We start from the raw sequence: 20,612 nt of genomic DNA, 5'->3' as shown, positions 1-20,612 counted from the left end.
GAGAAAGCAACATCCAAAGGTGCTCACGAAAGACACAGGAGCAAAGCAAGTTAAAGAAAACTGGCAGTCTTGAATGCTGCCAACTTATAAGCTGATGCCTGCAGCTGAGCCATTTCAGAAGCAGCTTTATTGGCAGGAAGAGGCACTTGCAATGTTCACTGCCATGGTGTAAAAGGGCTTCCAGAAAATCAAAGTTGCAGCTAGAGGTGCAGGAGCCAGACAGATTTCTCCCTGTGGCCCGAGCATTGGCAACCTTGATTGGTAGCGGTTCTTGCTGAGGAGCAGGGCCATTCCTCCTGCTGCTCTTAGGCAGGAGGAGAGGCGGCCTGTCCCCACACCTCACTTCCGCCACAGCCCCAGCCAGCGGCATCACTAGTAACGCACCAAAAGCAGTGAGCAAACCTCTTCCCTGTGGGAACCCCTGAAGTGACCCTCCCTTTACAGCTCCCCAGGCAGGACACGCAGGGTGAGCCCTTCCCCACCCATCCGGGCAAGCACTGTGGGCACTTTGTCAGCAAGCCCAGGCTTCCTAAGCAATTAAGGGATTATGGCAAGAGGAGTGGCACCTGCCAAAGATCCCACCCTCTCTGAGTCACAGGAGAGTTGGCCTCAGCCCAAGAGTCCCCTGCCCATAGGTGTGATTGGCGGAGCTGGAATGTGGGCGCAGGAATGGGTCCATGCGCAACAGGGTGGGGGCGGCATGGCAGCGGGGGGGGGGAGACATGTGCCCACAAGAGCGGGCCAAGGAACTACACAGCTTGCAGGGAACCTGATCCTACTTGGTAGAGGTAGCACTCACTGGAGCGGTGTGGTGGTTCTGGTCCATTTGGATCAAGAGGACACGTGGTGCAACAGCCTTCTCAACCCGGTGCCTTCCGGATGTGTTGGGTCACAACTCCCTGCATTCCCAGCCAGGATGACCTTCGGAGTTTCAGCCCTGTGGGAGGCTCCAAGGAAGCTGCTTCCAGTCAGTCTTGCAAGCCCTGCCAGTCCAGCCGTGGAATATGAAAATGTCAACATACTGAGGAACTGAATAAAAAACAAAGCACAGGAAGCTAGGAGTGGATTTGCCCCTGAGCTTTACAAAGATTTGTGGCCTTCCTTGTCGGAAAGTGTATTCAAACCCAAAGTGAATCCCAAATCAAACCCGAATTCAGAATCACATACAATGGGCTTGGCTTATGCATTTAGTGAGCTACATCTATTCAGACAGAGCTGTTTAAAAATGTTTTTTAAAGGTTGCCATCCCGCCTGTGCTGCACACTTCCTCGGGTGAGCCTCAGTGCTGAGGGCTGGGACATGGGGGAGCTCCTGGACTTTTTCTTCGGGGTGCAAATGTCTGAGCAGCAGTGTCCCCTGGTGTGGTGGGAGCTATAGGCCGAACACACCTGGCGGGCAGAGGTTGGGCAGGCTGATTTTAGGCAATGTATCCTCATCTGGTGCCTTTCAGATGCTTTGGACTTCAGCTCCCATCAGCCCCCATCCCCAACATGGCCAGTGATCCTGAGAACTGTAACCTGAAACATGTGGAAAATGCCGGGCTTAGGGAAGGCCGGCCTGCAGCGTATACCATTCCCAGCCCAAGATGTTCTGAGGGCTGAAAATCCAAATGGACACTTCCACAGTACTGGAGAGCCATGGGTCAGGAGCCCCCAAAGACTGCCCTGTGAGCCCGACTGCATGGGGGGCCTCCTCTCCAGCAATGGGATACAAGAGGCACCCCTGTGAGTCCAAGCGGCTCTCTGCCCCCCATGAGGCAGCCCCTGCATGGTCTGCGCAGCAGGCCTCCCCCATCTGGGCCAATGGGGCCTGTGCCGCGGTTGCAAGGATGTGGGGAGGGAGGCGGGTGACGCGAGGGCACCAGCAGCTGATACAACCCCCATCAGGAAGTCCTCGTCTGTCCAGAGCCTTTTGATGTATGCTGGGCTATAAATAGGCCCGGAGGAAATGGAGCTATCCTGGAAACGGATCCTCCTCCTGTTCCCCCACTCAGGCTAGCTGCTTTTTTAGTGACACAGCGGCTGGAACAAGGGAAAGGAGAGGTGCCAGCAACAAGTGGGTTATGCTTGGGAAATGGGCTTTTCAGCAGGAGGGCCTGCTGTTCAGAGCGTGGTGCCTAGCAGAGCCCAGGAAGATCAGTTCGAAAATAATCGCTGTTATTTCTTCAGACTCAAAAGATCAGTGAGGACAGGGGAACTGCAGCCTGGTCTGAAGTCCACGAGGCATCTGATGCCAGGCCCCAGAAACCATAGGGGCCAACTCTCGTTACTGAGCAGCGAAGAGGGAACCAGACACTTTGAACATGTCTGGTCTGGAGGCATGCTCTCTCTCCCCCCGCCCCACATATGCTCATGCACAAAGCTCTAGTAATCAAAACAGAGAGGCTCAAGGACTAATTCCTGAAGGACGTTGTAGGATGCAAAATAGTGATAATAATCCCCCATGCATGGCTCAATGCTTCTCCCTCCTTTGATCGGAATGCGTGCGTGCCAGATGAGAGACCTAATACCGAGGTTACTATTCTAGCTCCTGGTTGTGTGGATGAGGCCTGACAAGCAGGCAGCACTGGTGGGTGGCACACCGTGCTAAGATCTAGGGGGCTGCACTGGGGGAGAACAAGCAGAGCAGGGGAAACTAGTTAGAGCAATTCATGTGAGCCTTGGCAATATTCCATAATTTTATTCACCCACCCCAGTAAAATCCAAACTTCTTCTGTGGCCTTCAGCAAGGTATATATAGGGCCAGCCTGTCTTTATCTCACGGTATTTGAACATTGATGTGACATTGCCAACGAGCTTCATGGCTGACGAGGAATTTGGATGCAAGTCCTTCACCATCCAAGTCAACACATGATACAATGCACTACACTGGCCCTTCCTTTGGTTTAAGAAAGATTGGGGTATCTGCTCAGATGAAATTTGCTCTCATATCCCTAAGGGTTTATGCATCAGGCACATTTAAATCAGTTTAACTGTTGTGGTTTTCCCCAGAGAATGCTGGGAACAGTAGTTTAGTGCTATGGGGAGTGCTGTGTTCCCCCATCCCTGGGGAGACCAACTAGAGTCATGACACTAAAGCCAAAATGAAACCAGGGTAGGGAAAACTAAAGTATTTAGTTTGGGACAATGATTCCCACAACTCCTGACCATTCACCTCTTAGCTTGGGGTTTATGAATTACAGCGCAAAACTGCAGCCTGGGCACCTTCCACATGTGATGGCCTCTGCTGGAAGTTTCCCCACCAAGTGTGCTTCCAGACAGATGACTCTGAGTGCTACCAGTCAGATGTCACTGCATAGCTCATCCACCTTTTCCCCCTAATAGATCTGTGGAAAGCAAACAGGCAAAGGGAGTGGTGGGAAAACATGGGAGGCCTACAGACTAAGGCAATGTTGTCAGGACATGCACATATATGCGAATCATATTCTGCCAATGCGCTGTAAGAACTTCATCCAGAAGCACCTGCAGGAACAAAAGAATCCACGAAGTAGAGAACATTACCTTTAGCATCCCAGACATTTACAAAGCCCCAGGCACCCCATCACTCCCTCCCCTGCTGCACTGCCCTGAACTGTCGAGAAGGTGGCCTTGACCAGTCGGTTCAGCTCTGTGCAAATGAACCCTCCTGAGAGCACAAAGGCCACGCTCAAGGTCATCCAGGATCTCTGTGCAAGCCAGTTGCCAGGGGGTAGGGGAAGCACGCTGGCCCCATCCTTCTGCAGAGCTGAATGCAACGGTAGAGGAGCTGTGAGGTCTTGGGAATATTGTGTGTGTGTGTGTGTGTATCTCCTTATCAGCTATTGATCATTCAGTCAAAAGGCAGTATGACAATCTCCTACTGCTAGTACAAGGAATAAAACTCCTACAACTGGTAGCATTTTCTGGAGTGAAGGTGTCGGCTACTGCCCATCAATCGTAATTCCAGTTCCTGTGACTCGAAAGGGCTTTTCTTGCCCGCCAGAGTCGCGGTGCTAACACTCCCCACCACCACCCCGCAGAGCTGAGCAGAAAGCCCGGGAGTCCGGCAGGCCTCGCCCGCATTTCCGCCGTCCACCGCAAGCCGGTAAATCCATCTTCGTCCTCCCAGCCCAGGAGCTGCCTCGGCAGCAATAACAGCAACCGCCACCCTTGCGTGCAACTCCGGATCCCCCGCCCCAGCGGCGCGGCGGATGAGACGAGCCCAAGCGTGGGCTGCGGAAGGCAGGCGGGGAGCGAAGCGCCAGCCCTGGAACAGCAGCCGCGGGCAACAGCAGCGCCGGCCGCACGTAGCGCACGGCCCGGGTATGCGCGTGGGCGCGGCGCCCCCTGGTGGCGGACGGCGGGCCCTGCTTCCGCGTCTTGCGCGCGGGACAAAGAGCCGTCCGAGCACCTCCGCGTCGCCGCTGCCGTGATTTGGCCGTTCCGGGCAAAACAAAATTCCGATCCCGAGAGGAGGGAAAGGGGAGGGCGATGGCGAGCGCCTCCCTCGCTGCTCCCCCACGCGAGTCGCCAGGAGCGCCCTTTCGGTCGGAATGTGTCGCTTTGTGAGGCTGTTTTCCTACGCCGGGCAACAAAGCATAAAGCCGCTCTTGTGTAACGCTGCCTATAAACGTGGAAATAAACAAGCCCACCGGCGCCTCGCCGGGAGGAATGCCCGCCGGCACCAGGGATGCCCCACCCCCGCCCCCGCTGTGTATCCCGTAAAGGCCGAGCCCGACAGCAGCTCAGGGGAGCAAAGGACGCATCCTGCGCACGTCAGCAGGCAGCGAACGGCCCACGGCCCAAGCAGCCCCAACCCTAATCCCGACCCAGCCCTTTTCAAGGCTGGCGAGGGAAGGACGGAAGGAGGATGTCAAGGTGCGGGAGACTTACTTAGGCTCGGTTTCAGAAATGTAAGGCGCCCCTTCACTCAGCCTTCCCCAAGCGGGTTGAGCTAAAAGGACCAGTTGGCTATGTGCAAGGTACCTGGAGGGCACCAGCTTGGGAAAGGTGTGCTATGCCATGCGAGCCGAGGTGCACACCCCAGGTGAGCATCCGGGACTCGGTTGTTCAGGTTTGTGTGATGCTCCCCTGGGAAGTGCAGTTTGGGTGGCCTGGATGAATGTTGCCACTCAGAGCTACTGAAACAAAGCCTGCCTCGTTTACTGTGGGCAGCAGTGGTTCAATGGGCTCACCAGGCTAAGTTCTGCTTATTTTTTATCTTGAGAGAGGAAGGGGCTTGTAGGAATGCCCCCTTCCTCCTGTCCCAGTGGGAACCATAGCTGGTTCTTCCCACGTGGCCTGTGCCTGCCTGAGCAAATTTTCCTGATGGCAAACTCTGTTTCTGCTTCTCCGCACATCTTCCTCCCAAATTCAGTGACTCTTACCCTGCGTAGGTGTCACCCAGTGCAGCTGCCCCCTGGGGAGAGAAACTGTGATGTCAAACATTGCAAAATAGAAGCACTAGTCATGGCCATGCCTGACTTGGCCAACCTGAACAAAAGCCAGAGGCAGCGTTGTGCAATGGGTGCTCTGCTCCGTACCTAGGCGAGCTGGCTTGCCCCACCTATTCCTGGGGAGCAGCCACCCCAGCAGGGAGCCCAGTTGCCCACCCCCAAAAGAGAGGGACTGCATCCCCACAAAAGCCGCCCCGAGGCTTCGGCGAATGGGGCAGCATAGAAATTTTCTAAATAAATAAATAAAAGGAGTGACTTGCATAAAACGTGCGTATGCTCATTTGTGCATGTCGATGCAAATTGAAGAACAGAGTGCTTCCAGATGAAGGGCTTCTAGCACCAGCAGTGAGAAAGCACCTTCTAGCAATTGCAGGTGCCCCACCCCCACCCTTGATGGATTACTTGCAGTAAAGGGGGAAAAAGCAAAACAGAAGTGGTAGGGAAGCGTAGGAGGATTATGAGTGGAAGATGATGGTGCCTGAAAGTTCTGTGAATTTGGCAAGACAGGGGTACCCTAGAAGCACCCCGCACTGCCGTGATGTAAAGCACCTTGCCAGAGCAGGAAGACTGTGACAAGGTGAACTGTGTGTACCTTCTGCCCTAGTCTGGAAGGGCAGCTTCAAGGCCCTGCTGCTCTCCCTTCTTGGGGCTCGTGCTCTTTAAACCACCCTTGGACCAGGCAACGCCTCACATAAAGGATTATGCTCTGTAAAGATCTGACATAAGACCCATTTCTGCCCCAAAATGTCATGTGATCCCACCTGCTATCAGAATCCCTGTTCAGCAGAATTTCAATATTGTGGACTATATTCACAGCAAGTGGCTTTTCCATCCCCCTATCATTCTAAATGTGGAAAAATCTGTTCCTTATCATAGGAATTTAGCATGAAAAATATACCTTGTGAGGGATGTGATGTGACCGACGTTCACAAAATCCACATGAAGAATGGCTGAGCTGCAACGATTTTTTAAAAAGTTACATCAGTGCACAAGCTGGATTGTTTTTGTGGCCACCCAAAGCGTACCCTGACATTTCTGTTTTGCTCATTTCTGATTATATGAAAAATACCAGTATCACAAGGGTGTGCCTTTGGTTTGGTCAAATTTATTATGCATTCCTAAAGTTAGGAGCTTTGAACATTCCCGTTTTAGTCAAGTTGCAGTAGTATCCATATCTAGTAGGCACATGCAGATGGGGGAAAGGGGAGGCACTGCTGTGTGTGTCTGCTTGCATGCGGCAGGTTCCTGCACGTGGTGACCTGTGGCGCAGCACTGTCTGCCCCTCAGGAATGATGTATCTGTGTGCAACCTGTTTGTTGCTTGTGGCAGGCTCATGCACGTTCCTGAACATTCTGCACGCAAAGTGTTTCGTGCTGTGGTCTTCAGATCTCTTATGGAATCACAGAACAGTAGAGCTGGAAGGGGCCAATAAGGCCTTCAGGCCCAACCTTCCGGTCAAAGCAGGACTCCAACTTAAAGCACCCCTGACTGTTTAGGAGTTTCATAAAAGGTAAAAAGGTAAAGGTTTCCCCTTGACGTTAAGTCCAGTCATGCCTGACTCTAGAGGGCGGTGCTCATCTCCGTTTCCTGGCCGAGGGAGCCAGCGTTTGTCCGCAGTCAGTCTCCGTGGTCATGTGGCCGGCATGACTAAACACCGAAGTGCACGGAACACTGTTACCTGCCCACCGAAGTGGTACCTTTTCATAAGCTTGCATTTTCATGCTTTCGAACTGCAAGGTTGGCAGGAGCTGGGACGGAGCAACGGGAACTCACTCCGTTGTGCAGATTCGAACCGGCAACCTTTCGATCAACCAGTCCACAGCACAGCGGTTTAAACCACTGTACCACCTGCAGTCCCAAGGAATCTCATAAGACCTGGTTAAAACTTGTGTTTCTGGGCTGTTGGGGGAAAATCCAAAGCTACATTGTTAATTTTCCGCTAGGGCTGGGCTGGGCTTAGGGACTGCCCAAGCAGTTGGACAGACTAGTATCTATCAGGAGATTCATCCTGACTGGTTGAAGCTTAGCAGTAATTGGTTTCCTGTAAAGGAGTCCACCTGTAGGGAAGTCACCCACCTAGCACTCTGTAACAACCTATTACACTTTTTGGACAGTTAGAAGATAATAGCAAAAAACAGGGATAATTATGATGAAGTGATGATGTTACATAGTCCGGGACTGACATACATTAAGTTCAGTCATATACATGAAGTTCTTTCAAAAGTTGAAAGTAAACTGCAAATGCCAAATTGTTCTGCTAAAAGACTAAACCACAGCTTACCCAAGTGAGCCATGTAGCTTAGTTCATACCCTTTTTCTAAAAACAAGGGAGTTCTTGGATCAGAAACTTTCGGGTTAGGCGATGAGTTAAGCTAAGGCACCATGTCAGCAGTAGACATGTTCTAGGCTCACATGTTGAATTCACTAACAACTTAGCCTCTGTCCATCCATGACTTCCCTTGGTCTTGGAGCCCCAGCCCTCTTCCTCCGCAGGTTCAGGGAACCCCAGGGCTGTCCCTACCATGAAGCAGAGTGAGGCCATTGCCTCTGGTGGCAGGTGTTGGGGCAGCAGTGGTGGCCTCTCAGCTGTTCCTCTTGAATTCCCCGTGTTATCCACCCCCTTTGCTGGATGACCAACCTGTGTAGACCACACAGCCTGTCCTTTGCCCCCTGGCCTGCTGCCACTAATGCAATGGACGACACTCTCTGCTGTTGAATTAAGTTTCAAGTGCCTGTCTGTAGCCGGGGCACAGAAGGGGTGCCCTCTTGTCTTTGTTCTTCGCTGCAGGAAAGCAGCAAAAAGAAAAAAAGGAACATGTGGAAGCCAGGCAGAGCATGCATCCTACAACTTCAGCATAAAACTGCAACACCACAACCATAGATGAGCAACATCAGAAAGAAGGGAGCGGGAGAGGCATGTTTCAACCAGCAGGAGACAAAACTAGTGCAAAGAATGACTCTGCCCTCGAAATCTGGGACTATAAGAGGCATTATATCACAGGGCTTAAATGCTTGCTATTAAGGTTGTAGTCAAGCATGTTTTAAAAGTACCAGGAAACCCTGGCAACCATCTTTATTGGTGGTGAATGTACGACATCCATAGGATTGCCTACTGAGAACAATTCCTCTTTTTAAAGTTTGGCAAACATTGTCTGTCTGTGTCCTAAGTATTCAGCCTTTGGGACACATTCTGTGTTTGCTCTCAGAAAGAAAATGCACACTGAGAGAATTCTGTTGCAGGCAAGATTGAGGAGGACAAGATGGTGTCTGTGCCCCACGTACAAAACATGGTGCCCCACGCCTGAGGCAGCAGGTTAGTTTTAGGGGGCACAGAGCAAGTTCTGTCCTCCAGCAAAGGGGAACAGGGGAGCTCACTGAGGAAGACCCAGGCCTTCCCAGCACTCACTGCCTGAAGGATTGTCTCATTGTGCCTGTTATTCACTCAGAAAGCAATTTTGTGGAAGCACTCGCAAACAAGCCACACCTTCAGCAATATTCCAGATTTTGAGACCAGTTTTCCAAGAGACCTTCAAGAATCTATTAATGCCAGCCTGATGGCTCCCTGTTGCTGCCCGGGCAGCACCCAGCACCAAGTAGAGAGGCCGTGAGCACTGCCCTTTTCCACCTCATAATGAGCACTGCCGGCTGCCAGACTTTACTTGCTACACAGCTGTGACTCAGGACTGTGTAACCTGGAAGTCAGTGCCTGAACTGGACTGCTCAGTTTCACTCAGGGGTGTTATTACTAACTAGAGAGCTCTCCATGCCACGACAGCCCGGGAGGTTTGCCACAGATCTCGCCTCAAGTCTGTTCCAGACATAGGCTAAACTTGGGCAGTCCTTTTGGTGCCTGGAGGTTGATGTCAGTGGAGTTCAAATTTATATTTGTGAGTGTGTATGTGTCAGTTGACCAGAAGTAGCCTTGGCTTACTTCTCAGACGTATTGAGTCCCTCATGGGCTGTTTGTGTAGCCGGAGGCATCACGGCCCAGGAAAACTGCACAGGGTCTGGCAGGGCCAATACAGGTTGAAGGATGAGTTGGCTAAGGGTGTGTTGGTTGGGCCCCCTCCAATATTGGCATGGCCCTGGTGGGCTTACCCAATGCCACCTGCAGCTTTCTCGTCAGCAGCAGGTGGCCTCCATTTTAACTTTCCACAATGCACTGTGGTGATACTCCATCAGAAGCACTGTGAGAAATGGAAATAACAGCTGCCTAGCACTGAGGAAAATGCTGCTTTTCAAGAGATGCTGACCTGAGGCCCTGTCAGGTATGTGGTGGACCTGTGGTAATTTGGAAGTTTTTTTCTCCCTTTCATCATGACATTGGTCTGTTAGGATTTATTTTAGGAAAGGAAATCCCTGTGATGCCCATGGAACCTTTGGTGCACAAGGCATTCAACCACAAGGACATGGTTTTTAGGAATGGCAGGTACCTTGAGATCCAGCTTCTTGAGATGCCAGCGGCAGAGCTAGGGTAGCGGGAGGGCAAAGTTCTTCATTGATCTGGAAAGAATGGAACCCAATGGGTAAGGATGGGGCCTCAGCCCCCCCCCCCCCATGGAGCAGAGGATGGGGCCCACCCTGTCATCAGTGGTGTAGTGGATTCAGGGTGACCTGGGACACAGTGCAGTCCTACTCTCATGTTAGAAGGGAAGAATACTTCGTAACCTGACCTGAGATTGCCGAGACACCTGCCCCTTTATAAATTCACTAAATATAATATAAATACATGTCACCTGCCAGACGCTTCGAGATTCCTTGTGCCTTCCGAACTTAGCTGCAGTCTTCTCAGTAGCTGCAGGGAGATGAATTTGCCCAGAAATGATATATTGTTTAATGTGAACTATTTTGAGATGGCTTGGTCTTGAATAGGCAATAGAGAAGCATTAGCTTTGCTGAAGACTTGCTCCGGATGGAAATGAAGCTGCTAAAATTGGATTGCTGGAGAGATCAGGGCAACCGCCTGCAATTTTGGGTTCTTTTTGGGGATGTGGTTATGGGGACTGTCATGATGAATCCCTGCACATCAAAATTTACCTCCACAGCACTGCCTTGCCCCAGGAAGATCCCAGCTGTGCCTAGCGAGACAGACAGGTCAGTGAAGAATCATTGTGATGCACTCAGGCCTAACAAAAAATAGCCATCCACCCCTGAATCTGGTTCCTTGCTGAGATTTTATACCTTCTTTGAAAAACTGCTGCCATCACTGATACTTCAGTTCAAACTTTGACTCAGTAGTCATGTGGTACCTGTCAATTTCAGTGCAAATCCAGAGAATCTCAGCTACTGGGCAGTATACTGGGCAATTAAAGAATTAAATATTGATATGACGAGCTGGAAAAGAGTGCAGTAACCTAAAATCAGGGAACACAAAGTCTAAATGAGGTCATGTCTTTATTTCACGTATAACCAACATAATTGTCACTTCTTCTGCCAGTGTCGTGTTGTCCACTCTAATAAACCTTTTTGTTGATTTCAGTTAAGGCGTGTGTTGAGCTGAGTCAAACTCACCATTGAATAGAAATTTCATCATCATCAGAAGCCCAGCAGGTGGAGAGGCAAGGCCTTCTCTACTGTGGGACCAAGGTCATGGAGCACCTTCCTAAGGAATATCCACCTGCCTGGGATCACTGCGTGTGTTCTAGTGAGAAGCATACACTCTGAAAACCTCTCTTCTCAATATGCCTTTGCCAGGGCTGGAAGCTGAGGGAAGACAACTTCCAATGAGTTTTGTTGCTGCTGAATGGAACTAGAGCTGTTTTCATAGTTCCATGTTTTGTTTTAAACTTTTGGGTGTGGTTTATAGTTTCATGTGTTTTTATGTTAAAGTTGTCAGTCACCCATGGGATTTCTTGAAATAAGCTCTGAGTCTAGGTGGGCTTGCAGGAGCCATTAAGCAGAGAAGAGCAGACAGCTAAATCTGTTTCCAAAGTGTGCTTGCTCCTGTGAAGCTGCACTGAAAGCAAGCAATGGGATTTGCTGCATTGGTAGGCACACATTTCTCATACAAAGGAAGTTGTTGTCTTTTTGTGACTGTTTGAGGATGAGGAGGACGACTTAGTATGAAAGAAGTCACCAAGCCCAACTCTGTTCTGCACAACAGCTAGATTGCCAATCAGCTCTGTGTTGTGGAGAATGGACTAGGCTAGAGCTGGGACCAGTCTTACTCTGCATTTTGGATCTATCGCTTGTGCAGCTATAGCTGATTTCTACATTGATCGAGAGAGAGATGTTGGCACATCTGGGAAGTACAGACAGGAACAGATCTGGGAACCGGTGGCAGGGGGGCAGTTGCCCTCTATGACAGACAATTTAATTTTCAATTTTTATTTCTAAGTTTCTGCTGGAGAGGGTTACTGCCTCCTCAGCTCCTGGAACCAGGCTAGGGTGCAAATCCTGACAATAGTGATTTGATCTGGAGTCCAGGAGGTAAGATTCAGGCCCGTTTACATCAGAATGTGCAAAGAATGAAATCCTCAAGCATCCCCAACTGTTACTACCTAGTTGTGCTTCCATTTCCCATTGATCTTTTTGATTACTGTAGTCCAGACGGAAATGAATTTGTTTCCACACAGAGAACCCATCATGTAAAAAAAAAAAAAGTGTTGTTCATAGTGAACAAGCAAACTGGACTGCAAAAGAACAAAGCACGGTAAAATAGTTCTTCACTGTCTCTCTGCTGGGCCAAAGAGACTTGGCTTGGGCTAACCCAGATGAGTCAATTCATTCAGGCTCTGTGCAAGAAAACAAACAAGCTGAGAAACAAAAGCCACACAACATGTCCAAAAGAGAAGCCAAAAGAACAAACGTTGTGGTTTATGTTAAACCTTTTACAAAATAATACAATAAATGATTCAATAAATAGAAAAAAATTACAAAATTACAGGATTCTTTTTAATACAGGAAAACAAAGGAATAAAACCAAAAACTTTAAACTAACCGACTAGCTGGCTCCGAAGTGGAGCTGTGCAACAAACCAACATCTCCACCAACACTAAGGGCCAGGAGGTGCCGAGCACAGGGCGCCCCCCTGGCCCCATGCGCACAAAAAGGAGCTCCTTCTGGGCCCCTTGCCTCTTCATATATATTAACTTTTAAAACATCATCTCGTCTTCACAATAATCTAATTAGTAGCATGAGCTTGTTGTGGTTTGTTCCTGAGTAGATTTATCCAGCAGAAAAAAGTGGGATTTTGGAACGGGATGTTTGTGGAAATGTCATTAAGCACCCCGCAAGTGGCCACTTAGAATCCCCCCCACCCACCGTGCCTCTGTGGGAAGAGCTAGTCTCTCACATGGGGCCAGGCTGACTGCCGGAGCAACCAATATCTTACCGGTGCAAGCCAAGCAGGTGGGATCGAAGAGTTGCACCCCACTGCCCTCAGCGATGCCACAAGGAAATACTGGGGCAGGGAGGGCACCTCTTGGATCGCATGGCACAGCCACCTGGCATGGCCAGTGCCTCAGGCAGGCCCAGCACCTAGCAGAGTCATCTTGGTCTGAAAGAGGGGAGGAGGTTTGAGGTATGAGCTGTCTATTCACCAGCAGCTCCAGAATGCTGTACTGGAGGAGTCAGGGAGTAGGAATCCTTCAGTTGCAGGAGTCTGAGGGGCATTAACTGGAAACGGGCAGGGAGGGACAACCACAGCACAGGGCACAGCCCCTCCTGTGCCCTTCGTCCCCCACGCTGCAGGCAGGGTCTGGAGCCAGTGTGTGACCCATGAGCACAGGCAGGGGAAAGCAGAAATACTGACAGATTCCAGAGGGGGTGTTGGGGAGGAGGGCAACTTTGGGAGGGCAGCATGGTCCCCAATTGCACACTGGGAAGGTAAGAGTGGGGGCCTGACCAGAGATCTAGTTTGCTTGGAGTGGGAGAAGCTGCAGGTCTGTGAGAGAGCGTGCATGCATGTGTGAGGCATGTCACCTGTGAGGGCAAGCCGAGGCTGAGGGTCCGGCGCAATGCACTTCTGGTCTCTTCCAAAAGTACCACCCCGTGAAAGACGCGGCCAGCTCCTAGCTTTACACCTCTGACCCACCCTCCACCACCACCCTTTTCACAGAACTCAGCCAGAGAGTGCCCAGAACATTTCCATCTGTGGCTGAAGATCTTGGGAGTCCTGCTGCCAGTCCCGCAGCTGAACATCCCTCTGGTCATGCTCAGGCTTAGGGAACAACTGTGCCAGCCGCGCCTAGGTCAGGCGGCCTGCTGCAAGGGCTTCTGGGCCGTGTGCTTTCAGTGCAACAGGACAGCAACCTGAATGCCGTCTGTGCAGGAAGGCATCAGCACCGGCACAAGGGAACATGGGACCCTCCAACTGTTGGACGGCAGCTCCCATAATCTCCTGCCTCCGGCTATGCTGGCTGGGGCTCGTAGGAGTTGCAGTCCAGCAATGCCTGGAAGGTCCCATGTTCCCCACCACAGCGTCAGCACTTGCAGAGTGAGGTCCCCTGGGCTGCAGGGATGCTCCTGCCTCTCCCCTCACATGCACATTTATTCAGAGGTTCAACAGAGGTTTGGTTATTTCAGACATAAAGGGACTTGGAACTATGGGGAAAGTGGGATTGGGACTTGGGCACAGAGATCGCATGTAGGGCTCTAAGCAGGGAATAGGAAGTAGGTCCCCATGCATCCCACCCCAGCTTGCATAAATGAGGCCGCACCAGCCCCCATCATCACTGGGTTGGAACTACAACATTGGAGCAGTAGCAGTGAAATTCCATGAGACCCCACCAAGACCTGGATCCTGCAGACCAGTGGGGAAACGCCTGTGGTCATGCGGCAAGCTAATACTGAAATCGGCAACTCCTGCAACCAAAGCGCAGGCCCAGCTCCTTCCTTTCCCCACTGATGGAGCCTGTGGAAAGCTGAAAGCTTCAACTTTTGAGGGGCTGTGCCCAGCCCAGGTGATGCAGGTCCCCCAACCCCGGGAAGTGCTGTCCCATCTGCTCAGTCCTGTAGCCCTGGGCCCTGCACTGCAGGGGGGAGAGACCTTGCTGCTTTCCCCCTTCACAGGCCGGGGGGCCCTGCCTGGCCACATACCCAAAGCACACGTGCCCCCAGGGAAGCAGAGCTTTCCACCCCACCCTCCAAGCCAAAGTGCTTCTGATCAAAGGGGAGAGATGTCCCGCTGGCTGTCCTTCCCCCCTTAGCCAAAGCAGTCCCTCCCCAAAGTGCCCCCTAGCCAAAGCGCTCCCGCACAAGCAACATCAGTTTCTTCTTGCCCTTGTAGGTCTGTTTGAGGTTGTCAAGGAACTGGCTGAAGCGCACGTGCCCTTCATGTGCCATCAGGAAGGTCTCGCGGGCTTTTCCCAAGAACTCAATGAATTCGCCGTAGTGCCGGGGACTGATGTGGGTGAGGCGCGAATGGGTGGTGCTGATGTAGGCAGCCATGGCCGCTTCCAGGAGCTGGCAGAGCGGGGCCTTGTCCATAGCAAACAGCTTCCCTCCAGCCCCGGTGCCCCCTGCACCTCGGCGCCCCCCACCCAGCGAGGCAAGGCCTGGAGTAGGGAGGCTCCAGCGATGCAAGATATCAGACAGCATGGGGGCGCACTGCACGCTCTTGATGATGAGAGGGACAATGGCGGCCAGCTCGTTCTTCCCCAGGGACTGGCTGAGGGAGCAGGCCCAGAGGACGTCGTTGAGGGCGGGGTGGGTGTCCTGGTTGAAGGCGATGTTGAGGTGGGAGAAGGCCAGGGTGGCCAGCTTGTAGGCGCGTATCGGCAGCCCGCGGTGCTCCATGTACCGGGCCACAGTGAAGAGGTGGGAGTGGCCCATGCCTGCGGAGGCTGCCGAGTCTAGCACAATCTGGTAGGCTGCCTCGAAGGCGGCGTGGTTCTTCTCACAGAGCGTCAGAGCTGGCAAGGCACAGTTCTGTGGGTCCTTCATGGCGCACTGCAGGGCCAGTGTCCGGGCGCAGCTGCACAGCTCGTCCCGCTGCCCGGCGCTCAGGCTCAGCCGCAGCAGCGTGGCGTGTGTTGTGCCTGTCACTGCCACGATGGTCGTGGCCTCAATGGGTGTGAAGAGTGTGTACCAGTTCTGCATGATGTTCATCAGGGCCTGGACACCTGGCAGGGGTGGGGTGGGGTGGGGAGCAGAGAAAGGGGCAGGTTGCAGGGTTAGTCACAAAGGCCATGACGCACGCACGAGTCTCAAGGGGAGACCCCGAAGCCACCGGGCAACCTTGGAGCAGGGGCAGTAGCTGTTGTGTACAGAGGCAGTGTGGGGAAAAGGGGCCCACCAAGCCAGGGCAGGCCAAGGTTTCCTCACAGCCAAACAAACATCCGTGGAAGATTCTGCAGCCCTCACGCCTGCTCACCTATCTCCGTGGCACAGCTGACGAGCCAGCGAACCATTTCTCTGCGACGCCAGGTCATGGTGTTGAGCGTCATTCGCATCACCTGGGGGAAGAACAGGGGAAGACAGCTGTTCTCAGGGCAGCCCTCATGCTGGGGGGACCAGGCTTCACACGCCCGCCAACCACCTCTCCCCCAGAGCACGACACTGATACACTGCTACTGCTACAGGCACCCGCAGGTGCAACACAGCGGCAGCCAGTGGGGAGCATGGAACCCAGAGCCTCGCACCTGAATCCCTGAGTGGCCCTTTGCTGAAGCAGCCCCTGCCAGCTCCCCTGCTGTAAAACCAGCCTTCAGAGGAGCGCTGGGTGAGGGGGCTATGGTACAGCAGCTGGGATCACCTCTAGGGGAAAGCAGCATCACCCAAATGCAGCAAAGGCACTCCTGGCACCTAGTGGCTGCTCCAAGCAGCTGGACTTGGCACTCTGCAAGAGCTGGAAGCAGCACAGTGGAACCAGAGGGAGAGCCCCGAGGGAAGGTTAACTGCCTGTCTCCACATGCTGAGAACGTCTGGGCTGGGCTCCCCTTGCCCTGTCCTCCACCCAGCCATCCAGCGAAGCTCCTGCATCAGCAGGAGCCCCCGGCCAGCAGCCAAGTTCAAATCTGCTTAAAGACATCTGTATTCGGCCAGCCTGGCTAAAAATCAGATGCCTGGCAGGAGCTGTCACCAGACAGATCAAAATGGGCACTTTGTCTGCCTGACACATTGTCAGAAGTCGGAAAGACATCCCTACCTGTTTTTTAGAAATAGACAGTATAGGCATCAGCCCTCCATGAACAAAGCATCAGATACAAGTACACACTGTTGACAGAAAAATTTGTATGTGGCTATTTAACTGACTATCATGAGTAAATTTCTTGGATAGAGAAACCTCTTGTTTAGCCAGGCAGGAACTGATTTTCAGCAGGCACTGAAGGTAGACAATGAACAAATGGTGCAGAGGGAAAATTCACTATTTAAAGAACCTTTGTAAAGTTTAGTGACCTTGGGACATACATGGAGATGTATAAGAATTTATTTCAATGTACAGATTGCTCAGAAATGCCCCATTTGCAATCCTGAATGTGAACAAGAGCACACATTCTCCAAAAAATAGTTCAAATTTCTGTATGTGTAGTTGGAAAGTGTGTACTTGCAAGATGGGCAACTTTTCTAAAGCACCCAACCTCCTCACAAAGTACAACTTTCAGGGGGGGGAGTATCCCCATCAAACAAACAAAAAAACCTGTTTGCTAGGGAGAATGGTAGGAGGCTGAATTGGGCTTTGGAATAACATCTAGAGAATTTCATTGAGCAAAAGCGTTCCTGGTTCTCCTGTTGCTAGGAACACATTGCCCGTATCACGGGGAACACGTCTGCATGAAAACTTCAACTGTCCCTGCTCACCTGCAGCCCGAGCTCCAGGGAGATGTTAAGCAAGGTGGTGTCTGGAGGAGTGTTGGCTGGTGTCGCAGTCTTGCAGGCATCTTGGGCCAGTTTGAACAGCAGGGCTGGAGAATGAATATTTTGCTGGATGGAGCCCAGGACCATGCGCAGCCAATTGGGGTCGCCTAGAATGAGCCAGAAAGGAAGGAGGGAAGGAAGCATCCAGTATTACACCTTCTGCAAACCTGGGGGCAGCATCCAATTCTCAGCCTCCCTGCTCTGAACGACTGTGTCTCTCTCCCTTCAGAGGAGGAGAGGTGGTTGCTCCCCAGTTTCTGAGCTTCGCTCTCCTCCTACATGACTGGGGCTACCTTTAGCAGCAGTGAGCATGGCAGACGCAAGTTCACACTGCCGGGTTTCTAGGTGCCCCAGGGTAAACCAGCGGGGGAAGCGATTGGCCAACATGGAGTCCAGGGGATTCTGGTGTAGGATGTCACTCGCTGGCAATACCGTCTCCAACACTGGCAGCCTGCAGAGATGGGGAAAGGAACCAAGTCAAGTGGCCACACTGAGAAGACGACAATCCCCATCCCACATCCATCAGACTTGGTGGGCCCACTAAGGGAAGATTGACTGCACACAGATCTGGGGGGAACTGATTTTATTTAAGGGGGTGGGTATTAAGAAATGGGAGTGAGTTAGATAATGGCTCGCTGTGGAAAGGGCACTAGTTTCAAGGTCACGATCTGCAGCATTTTAACAGCAGCAGGAGCTAACACGCAATGACCTGGGGAAGAAGCATAGATGTATACTGGACGGGTGGGGAACAGAGCAAATTGAAACATATAAAAGTGCAGTGTTTATTTCATTTCATTTCATTTCATTATTTTATTTTATTATTTGGCTGGGTCTTGGCCACAAGGCATGGCAAGAGCAGTGAGGGGCAGGGGAACACTGGCAGCCAGTGGAGAGGAGAGCATTTGACTGGGCTGGGGAGAGCCAAGTTCAAGTTCCCACTTGACCATGAAGTTCACTGGCTGACTTAGGGCCAGTCACTCCCTCTCAGCCTAACTGGGTTGTTCTGAGGATAAAATGGAGAAGAGGGGATCATGTAAGCCCCATGGGCTGCTTGCAGGGGGAGCAGGTGGGGCACAAGCAAGCAACAAACAGTACATAAGGCATAAACAGTGGCAGAAGTAGAAGAGATGGCTTACATACCTCATGGCCCGCAGCGCCAAGCGGTAGGCCAGCTCAGGGTCATAGGGCAGCATAGCAGTGAAGAGGTAGCGGGCAAAAGTGTGCATGGGAACGCTCTCACGGAACACGACCTCCCCAAATCCGCTGAAAGGGCCCCCTGGGAGAAAGAGACAGGCAGCCGATTATTAAGAAAGGCAGCGCCATGAGCAGCCCAGGTGCTGGTGCCCGGAAGATCCCTGGAAGCAGAGAAGCAGAGTGCGCATGGATGGACCCAAGAAGCTGGCCTGGCTGCCGCCTGCTGGGATGGCTGTCCCTTCCCAGGCTCTCAGGGTTGGGTAGGGCCCATGTGCCAGCACTTCTAGCTCACGAAGGCCACTGGTGCAGGGCCTGCATGCCCAGGGCAGGCAGAGTCCCTGCACCCCCCAGTGCCACACAGTCTGGGCCAGCCCCTGCTGCTTCTGCAGGGCCAGCCCCGTCCCAGGGCTGCCTGCATGCTGGAGCAGGGTCACCCTCAGGCTTGTGGACTGGCGCGCCATCGCTTGCAGCTCAGTCGCTCTATGCCAGACCAGAAGCGTCCTGACTGTGACTGGGCTGTGCTGCAGTGGGTGGCAGCGGGGCACTGCCTTCACTGGTACAGTTGCCGCTGCTGCCCAGTTTGGGACATCTTTGTGCTGGCCACCAGGGATTCGGAAGAGAAGCCCGCTGTGTCCTCTTTCCTCCAGGCGGCATTCCTTTCCCCCACCCATCCCTCCTCCTCTGCTCTCCTGAGTGGTCGGGGCAGACAGACATCTCATCTCACACGGTCCAGCCATCCTTCACCTACCATCCAGCAGCAGGGCTGCTTGCTTGCGGAGCACGGAGACCAGCCTATCGTCCAGCTCCATCTCGTCCAGGAGCCCAATCAGCTGCTCCTCGCTGCGCACCACCTTGTCCTGAGCGTACAGCCCCTCCGGCATAGACCTCTGCTGCCCCAGCCCCAGCAGCGCCACCTCCAGGGCCAGGGTGAAGTACGACTCGCTAGGACTCGAGGGCACGGGAACATGCTGGTAAAGGGCCTTCTTGGGCTCTGCCGCAGCGTCTGGGGACGGGCAACACAGACAGCACGGCTGAGCAGAGGGCAGCAAATGGAATGGCCTGCTGCCTCTGAAGCAGTCTAGGGCTCAGTGAGGCAGCTTCCCCTCCCCATAACCACCGCTCCGGACATATCATGGCCCTGCTGGCGACAGGGACATGCCCAAGCATGTGCAAAGCCTGCCGACTGCAGGGCTGCAGAAACCCAGCACCCTCTCTCCTTGAGCTAGCACAGGCTCAGCCATTCCCCACAAGAAGCAGCTCCCCTGGCTATCACACCAGACTGTCACCTGCTCCTCTGTGTGGAATGTAGGCAGGGGCAAGGTGCTGATGCTGGAGGAGCTCAATTCTGAAGGACTGGCAGGTTTCCTGCCACCCCTATACCCGGCCTGCTCCTGTCCCCCACCCTGCAGCACCTGGGTACAGGGCCAGCCCCTCGTCGTCCATCCGGGAGGCCTCCAGAAAGGTATGGCAGAGGCAGCCAATGGGGTCCAGGGGGTGCCCTACCCATCCTTCCAGGTTGGTGATGTTAGTTGTGCCTTTGTTCAGCAGCTCTGTGGGGGAAAGAAGCAATGATCCATCACAAACCACTCCTGGTGCTGTGGCAGCTCCAGACCAGGCATCAGAACCCAAGAGCAAATCCATGCATGCATGGAACAGGCGCAAAGCAGCCCAGGTCCTGCTGCCGAGGCCCACAACACGGTGCTCTCCCTTCCCGTTGCGCTAAGTCCTCTCATGCTTCCAAGCACGGGTGGGCAACATGTGGCCCTCAGGCATCTCAGAGAACTTTGGCTGTAGGGCGGTACAGACAGAAATCTCTCTCCCTCCCCCACTCCCATCAGCATAGCTGAGAGGTGATGAAAGCTGCAGGCCAATGTATTGGCAGGGCTGCTGCACTGCTCAACCCTGCTTTAAAGCAGCAGGGGTCTGCAATGCACATGCCAGCTCACCAAGTGCCCTTTTGGTTCTGGCAAAGGCCCCAGCCTTTTTTGGAACCTGACCTCAGAAACACGGGGAAATCCGTGCCAGCAGCTGTCCCTGGCCACACAACCCCTGCCCTTCTCTGGGCTCCTGTGACTCCTCCCCAGCCCTGCCCCCCTAGACCCTCCACTACCGAAGCTGGGGGCTTCTGTGCGCGGGGCTGGTGCTCTGCGACCAAGCTCTGGCTCCTCCCCAGCCTAGTCAATGGCAGCCAGGCACCCCCCTCCCC

The 20,612-nt window shown here is 53.0% G+C and overlaps 1 protein-coding gene across 1 annotated transcript in view; it reads right to left on the bottom strand.

The window, feature by feature from the left end:
* Positions 1-12,201: 12,201 nt before the first annotated feature.
* ZSWIM4 (zinc finger SWIM-type containing 4) overlaps positions 12,202-20,612 on the bottom strand; it is a 42,357-nt gene continuing 33,946 nt past the window's right edge. The window contains exons 6-12 of the mRNA XM_044443434.1: positions 19,819-19,956; positions 19,155-19,409; positions 18,353-18,488; positions 17,506-17,663; positions 17,156-17,319; positions 15,729-15,810; positions 12,202-15,477 (exon numbers count right to left, since the gene is read on the bottom strand). Coding sequence (XP_044299369.1) covers positions 14,591-15,477; positions 15,729-15,810; positions 17,156-17,319; positions 17,506-17,663; positions 18,353-18,488; positions 19,155-19,409; positions 19,819-19,956 — 1,820 coding nt within the window. The 3' untranslated portion in view covers positions 12,202-14,590. The remainder of the gene's footprint in view (positions 15,478-15,728; positions 15,811-17,155; positions 17,320-17,505; positions 17,664-18,352; positions 18,489-19,154; positions 19,410-19,818; positions 19,957-20,612) is intronic.

Source organism: Varanus komodoensis, unplaced genomic scaffold, assembly GCF_004798865.1.
Source record: "Varanus komodoensis strain SLA01 unplaced genomic scaffold, ASM479886v1 scaffold42, whole genome shotgun sequence".
NCBI classification, from domain to species: domain Eukaryota; kingdom Metazoa; phylum Chordata; class Lepidosauria; order Squamata; family Varanidae; genus Varanus; species Varanus komodoensis.
The sequence above is the reverse complement of the archived record's forward strand: the minus strand, read 5'-3'. Positions and strand labels throughout refer to the sequence as shown.